At 49.1% G+C, this 11,710-nt stretch overlaps 1 protein-coding gene across 1 annotated transcript; it reads right to left on the bottom strand.

Annotated features, from left to right (window-relative positions):
• Nucleotides 1-145: 145 nt before the first annotated feature.
• On the bottom strand, nt 146-9,944 carry RNPS1 (RNA binding protein with serine rich domain 1). Its single transcript, XM_042835388.1, has 7 exons — nt 9,864-9,944; nt 6,147-6,302; nt 5,681-5,872; nt 4,356-4,458; nt 3,413-3,566; nt 2,828-2,969; nt 146-1,241 (listed from the first exon to the last, which is right to left on the bottom strand). Coding segments are annotated over exons 1-7 (855 nt in total). The 5' UTR covers nt 9,866-9,944; the 3' UTR covers nt 146-1,135.
• Nucleotides 9,945-11,710: the final 1,766 nt, after the last annotated feature.

Raw genomic sequence — 11,710 nt, 5'->3', positions numbered from 1 at the left:
GATCGTACCGCTTCCGGCCGCCATGGTGGAGGCCGTGCCCACTCCCGGCCGCCATGTGGCCACCAATGGTAGTGCCGGAAGAAGGCCCCGCCCACGCTGTTCTTAAAGGCGCAGGAGCGCGGCCGGAAACGAGCGAGACGGGCAGTTCTCACCTCTACTGCTTTATTATCAGTCGCTCGTCCTATACAAGTACAAACACAGCGTGGCCCCAAAGGCTACAAAGTGATACAAAACGACACAAAAATAATGAAAAAAACAACAAAACTTTATAGTATTGACTGTACAACAGGTGGTTCTTTGCCTTTCCCCAGGCAGCAGCACAGCCCCCAGCCTCGCTCTGCCTCGCAGTTTCCTCGCAGGGGTTGACGATCGGTTGCTAACTGGAGATTTGTAAAAGCAGAAGCACTTGCATCATTTCCTTAAGGAACTGAATAGGAAACTTACCAAAATCTTTAAGAAAAGGTGGAAGGAATCAACCAGGGCAGCAGCTACAAACCCGTTCTTAACATTTCCAGCTTCTTTTCTAAAGCACAGTATTCAGCAGGCTGGGCTGCTGTCTCTGCAGCGTTCAAGTGGTATATGCATTACACAAGGTCAATATGCAGAAACTAATCATAGTTTGGGAATGGGAATAAAGCAAACAGCTCATTAAGTCTCAGACAAATTTTGTAATCCGGACTCCAGCCACTCTGACAATCCCAGCAATTGGGTTCACTGCCTCCCTGCCCTATTCTGCAGCATTTCCAAAATAGCTCAAGATTTACATGCTCATCTGTACAGCATGCTGAGCACTTAGAAATCATCAAGCAGCAGTCTGCTAACTGGAGAAAGCCATAACATCGATCCAGGAGAGATGTTGATTTTATAGCCTTAAAAAAAAATTAAAAAAAAAAAAAAAAATAAATCATCAAAGCCATTTTTCAATAATGTCAATTAAATGCCAGGAAACTAGAAGCCCCACAGCAGAGGCTAACGGCCAGGAACTGCTGCTGCCTCCTCTTGGATTACCCTCACTGCCAGGATCCTCTCTCCCCCCTCTCTCCCTTCCTCACCTAGACCCATTATAAAAAAAGGTACAATATTTATTTTCATGGAATTTAAGTTAAAAAATAAAAAGCTGTCCATTCTTTTTGCTTTATCGTGAAGAGTTGGAGCTGGAGCGGCTGCGATGGCGCCTTCGTCCGGGAGACCTGGACCGCGAGCGCCGGCGGACAGGAGATCTGCGCCTCGGAGAGCGGGACCTGCAGGAAGGGACGGAGAAGAGCTCCGTTAGGAGGCACAGCAGCTTCCAGCAACGTCTGCAGTGTTTGCAAATTGGTTCCTTCCGTATCCTCCAGACAAATCTCAAAGATCACTCTGAAAGAGATCCAACAACTCCAGAAAGCAGAAGGGCAATCCGAACAGGAATATTCTAGGAGGAATCTTCTAGCTATTTTACCATCCCTCTGCTTCAGAATTTGAAAGACTGCTTCACATCCAAATAACAGACAAGGATCTCATCTTCTACCTCACACACAACAAACAAGTTCTTTCTACATCAGATTCTCCTTCATCTGGAAGGCTCATCTGAAATTCTAGCTCCTGAAATATTCAGTATTTACACAGGTCACACAGTACCACAGACACACTTCTCACAGGAAGTCCAACTCTAAAGAAATAGCTGAGCTTCAGAATCTGCAGTGCTACAGTTGTCTGTACAGCCATCAGTACGACACCAAGGTGAGGGCATGGAATATTAACAGAGCCAGACAGGACAGTAGAAGATGAGGGAAGCAAACAGATCATCCAACCTAGCATTTAGTGCAGTAAAAAGCACTTTATGGAGAAGCAATCAGCTGGTTCAAATTAGGAACTGCATTAGTAAGGACAAGAGTTTCAGCAGGTTTCCAGGATAGTGGAGCTCACCCACATGCTGAGAACATCAGTGTTAAGTTTTTTGGAGCCTGAGGATTCAGGCAGCCCCGAGTCACACGACAGATGCACGCGTGTCAGGTCCCTCCTTGGGGTCACACGCACCTGATGCAGGAGGATTGCTTTACTCTCATTTTCCCACTGACAGAAAGGAGATAAGGGCTTCTGAAAAAGGCAACCAGACCAGGCTGCCAAAAGCACCCTACTAGCCAGCCACAAGCCTGTCCCCACTTCACCTCAAAGCACTACACAGAAGGGAACAGGCTGGGATCTAAACATTTCTGATGGACTTTATTCAGGAAATAGACCAGGGTCAACTCTGGCATTAAGCAATTAATTATCATAGAGTCACAGAATGCCTTGGGTCAAAAAGAACCACAGTGCTCATCCAGTTCCAACCCCTGCTGTGTGCAGGTCACCAACCAGCAGCCCAGGCTGCCCAGAGCCACATCCAGCCTGGCCTTGAATGCCTGCAGGGATGGGGCATCCACAGCCTCCTTGGGCAACCTGTGCCAGTGCCTCACCACCCTCTGGCAGAAAAACTTCCTCCTCATATCCAACCTAAACCTCCCCTGTCTCAGTTTAAAACCCCTTGTCCTATCGCTACCCACCCTTGTTGCCTTTCCCCTCCTGTTTATACGCTCCCTTCAAGTACTGGAAGGTCTCCCTGGAGCCTTCTTTTCTCCAAGTTAAACAAGCCCAGTTCCCTCAACCTTTCAAGAACTGCAATCTGAGTTCAACTGATGCCCAGAAGGTGGTTCGTTTGTTCTTTTGTGCTTTGTTTTGGTTTTTTGAACCATCATTGCAGGGGAAGCTCAGGTCCAATGAGATGAAGTCGTCCTCATGCTGGGACTCGGCGATAAATTCTTGTTACAGTGAGAAGGAAATAAGACATTATACAAGGCTCAGCTCTCACCTTCTCCTCATCCGAGGGGGTGACCGACGCCACATCGGTGGTGGTGGCAGCATCCTCCTGGGTGGGCTGAAGCGCCGAGGAGGTGGCCTGGGCCGCGGTGCCAGCACGGCCGTGGCAGTGATCTCCTGCCCATCGATCTGCCCTGCTCAGAAAGTCACAAACATAAAGGGAGCGTTTTCCAGCACCAACAGACCAAGCGACGGAGATTCACAGCTCTGTCGCAAGCAACACAACCCTGTGCTGCTGTTTCCACCACACACTCTGAAGTTCTGCTGACCAAATCACACGCACACCAGACTTCTTAACCCAGTTCCCCATCAGACATTGATCAGGATTTTCACAGAAATTTAAATGATTTTCAGTTTGGAAAAAAAGCACCATTTTAATAGTTTTGTTTTTTTTTTTCCAATCTGCCCTGACACCACACAAAAGCCAAAGGCATCTGCACTGAAAACAGAATGACAGCATATCAGATCAGCTCCCCAGAAGGTACCCCATCATCTCCATCTCATTTTCACATCAAATCCACCCGCTCCAAAGATTGCTTTCAAAGCACCCAGCCTCCTTGCAGCACTTGACACCCACCTCCATCCATGTGTTTCAGGGCTTTCTCAGCATCATCTGGGTTCTCAAACTCCACATAAGCGTAGCCTTTAGAGAGGTGTGGATTTAGCCTGTCAACTGGCATGTCAATCATTTTAATCTTTCCGTAAGTGGAAAAAATTTCCATGATGTGATCCTGCCAAGAAGGAGCAGAACTTAAGGATGTGCAGCTCTCCCACCGAGCAGGTCTGGCCACTACAGAGCACACAGCACCAAACCACCTTTAAATCAATGCCACCTGCAGGAGATACATTCCCCTAATCAGGTGTGGAAAGCACACTGGGGTTACCACAGCCTCTACTGATGTCTCTGTCTATTTTACTTCAGATCATTCCAGACCTTATCAGAATTCCTGGCTGAACATCATCACAGGCTACAGAAGCTGCACTAGTGAGAAAACCTTCCTGGGGTTTTAGGAAAGCGAAGTTGTGTCCTCAGATAGAAAGTCCTCAGGTACAAGCCTTCATCTCTTTTTTAAAATAGCATCTTTTCTGCACCCTAAACCTGTACCTCTGCACACCTCTAAACTACATTCCAGCAAAGACAGCTCCAGCCAATCCAGCTCCCCTGGAGCTCCTTTAGTGAAGCCCCAGGTGACTTTAATGCCTCCCACATGATTTCTACTGTTGTACTGACTTACACAGCTTTCTTCCTAGGAAGGTGAAGTACAAGCTCTGGGGTACCAACAAAGCACACAGAGCTTTTAACACTGCTGAATCTCATAAGGCCGCACTGAATTTGACTTGGGGAAGTTCTACTGAAGCATTCCTCACTCATCAATTTGGACACAAAGCAGGAATGTCCAACAGCACTGTTCTGGCAGCAGTCCACAAACAAAAGAAACACTGAAGGCTTTAAAAAAGCCACCAGCACACAACCCACAACAGAAGCACCTGCTTGGCATTAGAGGAGAGCACGCCATTACCTTGGTGACATTTCTAGTGAGCCTCCCAACGTGCACTTTTGTAGGTCTGGGCGATGGGCTGCGCCGCTTCCGCTCCTTTTCATCTCTCTTGGGTGGCTTGGATCTGATTTTGACAAGAAAACATTTACAGCTTCCAGGGAAAACGAGAAGACAAGAACTAGAAGCCAATTTCTAGCATGCGATTTTAAGAGAAGTACCATTTTTCTTGTCAAGGTAGCTTTTCTCTTAAGATATTACAAGTTAGGAATTGCTAGGGTGGTGGCTGTGCTCCTCTCAGAAAGGAAGATTTGTATTTGTCTTGTCTGCTTTTGCTTTACAGCCTTCTAGAATTAAAGGGGCTTTTTTTTAATTTATTTTAAATACATTAAAGGTTAGCTAGGTTTACTAAATTTGATTTATCAAGGATTTACTCAAAATCATTGCGAGCATTAAAGAACTCTGGAGGTGCAGGAACAAAAATCATCACGAGACAACAATTAAAGAGGCAAACAAGGCCAGGAGCACCAAAGCACAGCACAGCCAAATAATGGATCTAGTGACCTGCGTGTCTTCTGTTCACCACAGAAGACAAGAAACATCACATCTGAATTATTTAAATAATTGTGTTACAGTTTGCTTGCAGGCTTTTACAATTACAAGCCACATTTGTAAAAAGCACCAAAAAGAAAACCCCAAATCCAAGCAAGCAGAATATCTGTATTTATGCCTCTTCCAAATCTTACTGTCCATAAATTGTAGGGTACACAAAGCAAACTGGATTATAATTGATTTTAGCCTTCCACAATCTAAATAATTATTTACAGAATTATCCAAAGAAAAAAAACCAAACCCAACATGTGGGCATTACAAGTTGGACTGCCACCCTTACAGAAAAACTCTTTCATTGGTCTCCCCACTCCTATCATTTTTACACGTACAGCACACACACACACACACACACACACACACACACCTATCCACCATTTTCAATCCCAACTTTCCTGTCAGGCTTGACTACAACTTACAGGAAATACGTGAACACCTTTACTGTCATCTTGCGCCCCCATTTCCCCATTGCAGTGGGTGAACACTGACTCAAACTGCCTCCACAAAATACAGAAGGTACCAATCACCCTTAGAAGAAACTCTTTCCTCATTCACCTCCACAAGGCACGTGTATGATTCGACAGCCATCCAAAGGAACCTGCCTATTCTAACAAAATTCACATCTCTGAGTCACAGAGAAAGTAAGAAGTCCTCGGCAAAAACCCGTTTGATCACCACCTTGAACTGCACAAGGAAGTCGATCTGCTCTCTAGAACTCCTGAAAGACACGGAGCACTCACTTGGAGCGGGACCGCCTCCTGTTGTCATGCCTCCGTCGGGACGGGCTGGGGGATCCAGAGGAGCTGCTGGAACTGGAGCTGCGTGAGGTGCTGGAGCTCCCAGAGCGGCTTGAGGCCGAAGAGGAGCTGGAGCCACTGCTGGAACCAGTGCTGGAACTGGATCCTGAGCTGGAAGTGGAGCTGGAGCGGGACCTGCGAGGGAAAGAAAAATGTGACTGGAATGCCCAGAGAAAGAACGGCTGAAGATCTCCTGATAATGAGACAGAAAGCAACTGCAAGTTAAAGCAATGAAAAGCGACTCTCCATAGTTCACTGATCCAATCACACCTCACCGATCCAAAACCCCTTCAATCGCTTCACCGTGACCAACGCAATTCCAAGCTTGTGTAAGTCCAAGCCATGGAATTCAGCCAACCACGGGTGGCTCTGAAAACACGTACTTGTTACTGCCTGGAATGGTAGCTACCTGGTGCTGCTACTCCCACTGGAAGCACTGCGCCTTTTGCGCGTCTTGTCCCGACCGCGATCCTTTTCACCAGATTCCTTAGTGGCTGCTTTGTCCTTGGATCGGTCCTTTGATTTCTCTTCAGACCTATCCTTGCGTTTGGTTGGTGAGGGAGCCCTTCAAGAACACACGGCAGAAGGGGTTGTTTAATATGGAAAACACACAAGAACAGAAAACCACACTCAAACGAGGCACAGAACAGCAACACAGAACACGGAACTTCAAACGTGACCAAGATTACCGTGAGAGCAGAGTTAAAGCACCAGGTAAGTTGGGGCTTTTTAGAAGAAAGGAAAACTTTTCACGTCGCAGAGCAGCAGCATTGAGGACAACAGCTTTAGCATACAGAAACTGCCATATGCAAGTTCACCAAAGAGATGCACCTCCAACTCCTCTCCCTTGCTGGGAAAGCCCCAGCGCCCTACGACACCCCCACTTCCATTAGGCCTTGAAAATTTGGAAAGTAAACCTAGTGCTGGATTTTTTATTATTTTCCTTGAGTCCTAGCAAACTCTTTCATTCCCATCATTTTTCATTTCCATTAACTCCATTTCCCTTGCAGAGGTGTCCAAAGCAGCTCCAAATGGGCCTCACTTGTGTCAAATCTCAGTTCCAATTCCTCAATTCTGAGAAGCGCCCCCTGATTGAGAGCAGTACACTCCAGAGACCAGCCAAGAGACAAGGTGAGAGCGCTCAGAAACAAGAAATGAACAGACACAGAACAGCAGACCTGCTGTGCAGCAGCGGCAGCATACCAGAGGACAGGTGAGGTCTGCAGGCACTGCAGCCAGGCCCAGTGCTGCTTGGCAGTTACAGCCTGGGCCAGCTCACACCCTCACGGCATACGGACTCGTATGCGTGTTCAAAGCTACAAATTCTGGTAGTCACAGAAGTACAAAGGATCCTATACACCCCCCGTCCATCCCCTACACAAGACACACGTGCAGCTCCTGCCTATTGCCAACATCCTCATTCTCCTGAGGAGCAAGCTCTGCTTTCCTCCAAAGTCCCTCTGTGCCACAGAACACATGCTAGGCAGGAAGAGATGGCTGCTGAGTGGTGATACAGGCTGGTTTGTTCAGCAACAGAGATCAGTACGTTAGTCTGAGGAGCAATATATTAGTTTAGCAGAAGGAAGCAGTGAGCGCTAGTCCTAAAACCTTCCATTTCTGCTTTGCTTGGTGGGTGATCAGCCTTGTTTTCTCTTAATTCCACTTCACAAACAGCACTGCAGTCATGGCAGACTACTGATCTCTGCATCTCACCACGTGCAAGGATGCTTTCCTTGGATTTTCACACACGTTGTGTTGGAAGTTGCTCACTGTGGCCTAAGAAGCAATGGAATTTGGCCAAATTGGGGAAAAAGAGCTACAGCTCAACCAAAAGTCTCTGTGATGAGGCTGGCAGTGGAAAAAATGGGGATAAACTAAGTGGGCATATAACCAGCCACAATGCAACTGCAGGTGCCCAGGGGGACTTGAGCACACATTCAGGAGTTCTTGGAAAAGAATGAATATGTATGGCAGTGTGCTGCACACACAGGTATTGACTGCTCACATGTAGAACCTCAACTCTGAGAGCTCAATTTCAAGCATTTTCTACACGAGGGTGCATCTATCACATACTCTGTGACATCTAAACATGCTGCTGCATTTTGCTGATTCTATCTGGATCACAAAGCTGCCTCCACATATATTTAATAACCTTGAAAAGAATTTGGCAGATATGCGTTGCTGTGAAACATAGTATCTACCCACACAGGAAACACTTGGGAAACAAAGAATCATAGCAGGGCCTGGGTTGCAAAGACCCACGATGCTCATCCAGCTCCAACCCCCTGTGTCGCCAACCAGCAGCCCAGGCTGCCCAGAGCCACATCCAGCCTGGCCTCGAATGCCTGCAGGGATGGGGCATCCACAGCCTCCTTGGGCAACCTGTTCCAGTGCCTCACCGCCCTCTGGGGGAAAAACTTCCTCCTCATATCCAACCTAAACCTCCCCTGTCTCAGTTTAAAACGCCGTTGTCCTATTGCTTTCCACACTCAGAAACAGCCATTCTCCCTCCAGTTCATACAGAATGGGGACGAGCATCTCTGTGAACTGCCAGCATCAGCAGAGGCATTACACAGTAATCACGCTGCATGTTCCTGGTGCACCAACAGCTGCATCGAAGGCAAAATTAGCTAACAAGGTCCTGCTGCTTCTGGTTTCTGGTTCTGACCATCACCACCTTGATCCTCTACACTGCAGTGACACTCAGCTTTGGGAAGAGATCGCTACATTCCTGATTTTCAGCTTTACAGTTTTTCCCTAAGCAGCTATTGACTCTAGTAAGAAAGATGACAGACCCACAGCTTAGAAAAGGTCCCTGTGTCAAAGCAGCTGGCCTACTCCAAAGATCACCCAAGTTCTGGACCAAAGCAGCTGACATTTTCATTTCCTGGCCCTCTTCTCCTGAGCACACCACTCAGGCTTGTCTTTTTTCTCCCTGCACACCAAACACTCCCACACCACTGCAGCCAGGACACCACAAGCTCAAAACCCATTTCCCAATGGCAGCCAGCTCCAGCTGCACCTTGCTGCAAGATGGGAAATGAAAGCTCAGAAGACCAACAAGTGCTTTGCCATTACCCTGCCTGCTGCCAGAGCGCTGGGAAGCACTGCATGTAAACAGCTGCCAGCAGCACCACTCTTCCGTGCACCCACAGGGCTGGCACTTACCAGACACAACAGCCAAATGAGGCTGACACATCCAGCAAACTTCTGTCAAAGGCAGCTTTCAGGCAGCCCTTAGGCTAAACAGCGTTCTTCTTTAACCCAATTAAAATATACCGTTCCCAAGAAAGTTTCACTTGGAAACCTCAGCCTGGGAGATGCAGCCCCTGGGCACTTTCACATGCACATGCTCAGGCGTTCACTGGAACACACCTCCATAAAGAATAACACTGCAGCATGAGTGCATTAGCAACACAAGGCATTCCTAAGCAACACCTCCTTTCCTAAAATGGAAACAAACTCCAATACCCCCCCAACATCTCAGCATTCGTGCAGCACCCAGCCCAGCACAGCTGGCCTCAGAGCACTCTAACAGGCCGGCCACTCCTGCACACAGTGAGCTCTGAGGAGACCTATGCTCATAGACAGCTGCAGCCAAGGCAACGACCTCGGCTCTCCCTAGGCCTTCTTGCCCGGCAGGCGCGTCCTGGAACTGCAACTTGCTTATAGGCCCTTGTTTGTCAAGCATAGGAAAGTTTTCCTCGCATGAATTAAGACTGACCCGAATCGGCAGCTTCTCTCAACGCCGCCGCCCGGCTATAAGGGCAGCGCAGGGCCGGGCCTCAGCCGCTCACAGGCTGCAGTACGGCGCCGGGCGGAGTGAGACCCGCGGGGCGCTCCCGACGCTTTGCCCGCCCGCTGCTGGGCGGCGGGACCCCCGGCCCCAGCTCCGCTGCAGGCCTCAGGCCCGGCTCCGCCCCGGCCCGGCCTCCCGCCTTCCTCCCCGCCCCCGGCCGCGGTAGGCCGCGGCGCCATCCCTGTCTCTCATCTCCCTCCATAACCAGTCCATCGGCTCCCGCCGGCTCCCCTGAGCAATCCCGAGCGGCGGCGAGGCCGCACCGAGCGGCGGCCGGACGGATGGCGACCGATGCCCGCGCAGACAATCAGCTCCCGCCCCACTCACATCCTCGGCGCCCTCCGCAACCACCGCTCCGACCCCGTCGCACACGATTAGCGCAGCGCGGGCGGGAAGAGCCTCCGCGTGGCGAGCAGTGATGACGTCACGGGGAGGGAGGGATGGAGGAGGCGGCAGCAGGTCGGGCGCCTTAAAGGCACCGTCTGAGTGCTCCGTGTTACAGAATCACAGAATGGCCTGGGTTGGAAGGGACCTCAAGGATCATGAAGCTCCAGCACCCTGCCACACGCAGGGCCACCAGCCTCCCCATTTCATACCAGCCCAGGCTGCCCAGGGCCCCATCCAACCTGGCCTTGAACACCTCCACGGATGCACGGGGCATCCACAGCCTCTCTGGGCAGCTGTTCCAGCACCTCACCACTCTCACAGCAAAGAACTTCCCCTGACATCCAACCTCAATCTGCCCTCCCTCAACATCAAACCATTTCCCCTCATCCTGCTGTTATCCACCCTTTTCAGGAGTTGACTCCCCTCCTGTCTGTAGGCTCCCTTTAGGTACTGCAGGCTGCAATGAGGTCACCCCCAGCCTTCTTTGCTCCATGCTGAACAAGCCCAGCTCCCTCAGCCTGTCTTTGTAGTGGAGGTGCTGCAGCCCCTGATCATCTCTGTGGCTCCCCTGCACCCTCTCCAACAGCTCCCTGTCTTGCTTGGCCTGGGGGCTCCAGATCTGGACGCAGTACTCCAGCCAGCTCGTGTCCATCTGGGCATTGCCATGTTCTCCTCCAGCCCATTCCAATGCCTGACCACTCTTTCAGAGAAAAAGTTTTTCCTAATACTCGTGGGAATGCAGTGTTGTTCCTGCATTAAATCTTTAAAAGGACAATTGATTTGAAGAATTAGAACATAATGTATTTGTATTCTGTAACTTATCCTTAGAAATAGTTGATGTAAAAAGTAGGAATACTGTATACCTTAGCAGCCTGTTTTAGAAACATAACTGCTGATTTCCGTGATTAATTCTTTCTTGCAAAGCTGCAATAGTTTTTAAATGTTCCAAACAATGTGGGCATAGTGCTAGGGATTAGAAAACATATTGTAGGGTTGTTTTGTTAGGATAAGAAACTCCCAGCAAAAGAAAAACAGATTTTACAAACATCAAAGAAGCCAGGGCCTCTACACAAGGCTGGGCTGCCTCACTCTGTGGGAAGACTGGGAGGCAACAGGCAGGCATCAAGATACTCCCCTCTATCCTCCTTCCGAGCTTATCTCTATGCAAGGAAGGACAAGCAGATGTCCAGAAACAATGACCAAGTGTGGACAAAGTGCTGTAAGTTAATTAAATAATTAGAGGTTTATGCTTAGCCAGCAAAGATTTAAGTTTAGCCAGGTATGTTTAGTTGAGCATCGGTAAGATTATGAATCTGCAGTCCTCAGCCAACGAGGAACCAGGGGAGAAAGAGATAAGCATCGAGTAATAGGGCACAAAAGATGTAATGCTGTTTTCTGTGTGCTCTCCTGTTTGCAGGGAGGGTTACCATTGCAACTGCAAATAAAATCTGCTTTATCAGAGATACCGTCCTGGATATTTCCAACATACTCAAACTGGACTTCTCTTGCTGCAACTTGAGGCATTCTCTCTTGTCCTATCCAGTAATGTAATACCAATACCTGGACCAGCACTCATGACCAGTCGCCGGCTGGCTGTCACTCCATTCACCACCACTCTCTGGGCCCGGCCTCCCTGCCTGTTCTTTACCCAGCAAAGTGAGAAGGCTTCACCAGAACTGGAGCTGAGCTGTCTGACACTGCATGACATGCTGAGGGCTGGGGATGAGCGAGCAAAGGAGGAAGGGCCCAGCATGCAGCACCAGCCACCTCCTGCAGCAGGCAGCCTG

Source organism: Centrocercus urophasianus, unplaced genomic scaffold, assembly GCF_019232065.1.
Source record: "Centrocercus urophasianus isolate 14NV4802_14NV808 unplaced genomic scaffold, USGS_Curo_1.0 seq_51, whole genome shotgun sequence".
NCBI lineage: Eukaryota > Metazoa > Chordata > Aves > Galliformes > Phasianidae > Centrocercus > Centrocercus urophasianus.
Note: the sequence above shows the minus strand (reverse complement) of the source record. Positions and strands in the feature narration are given on the sequence as shown.

What these genes read in the sequence shown, in the direction of transcription:
- RNPS1 (XM_042835388.1), bottom strand. An exon ending in AGGAGGCGGTCCCGCTCCAA is followed by an intron (nt 4,459 to 5,680) that starts GTGAGTGCTCCG and finishes TGTCAAAATCAG; the next exon opens with ATCCAAGCCACCCAAGAGAG. An exon ending in CCCCCTCGGATGAGGAGAAG is followed by an intron (nt 1,242 to 2,827) that starts GTGAGAGCTGAG and finishes CCCTTCCTGCAG; the next exon opens with GTCCCGCTCTCCGAGGCGCA.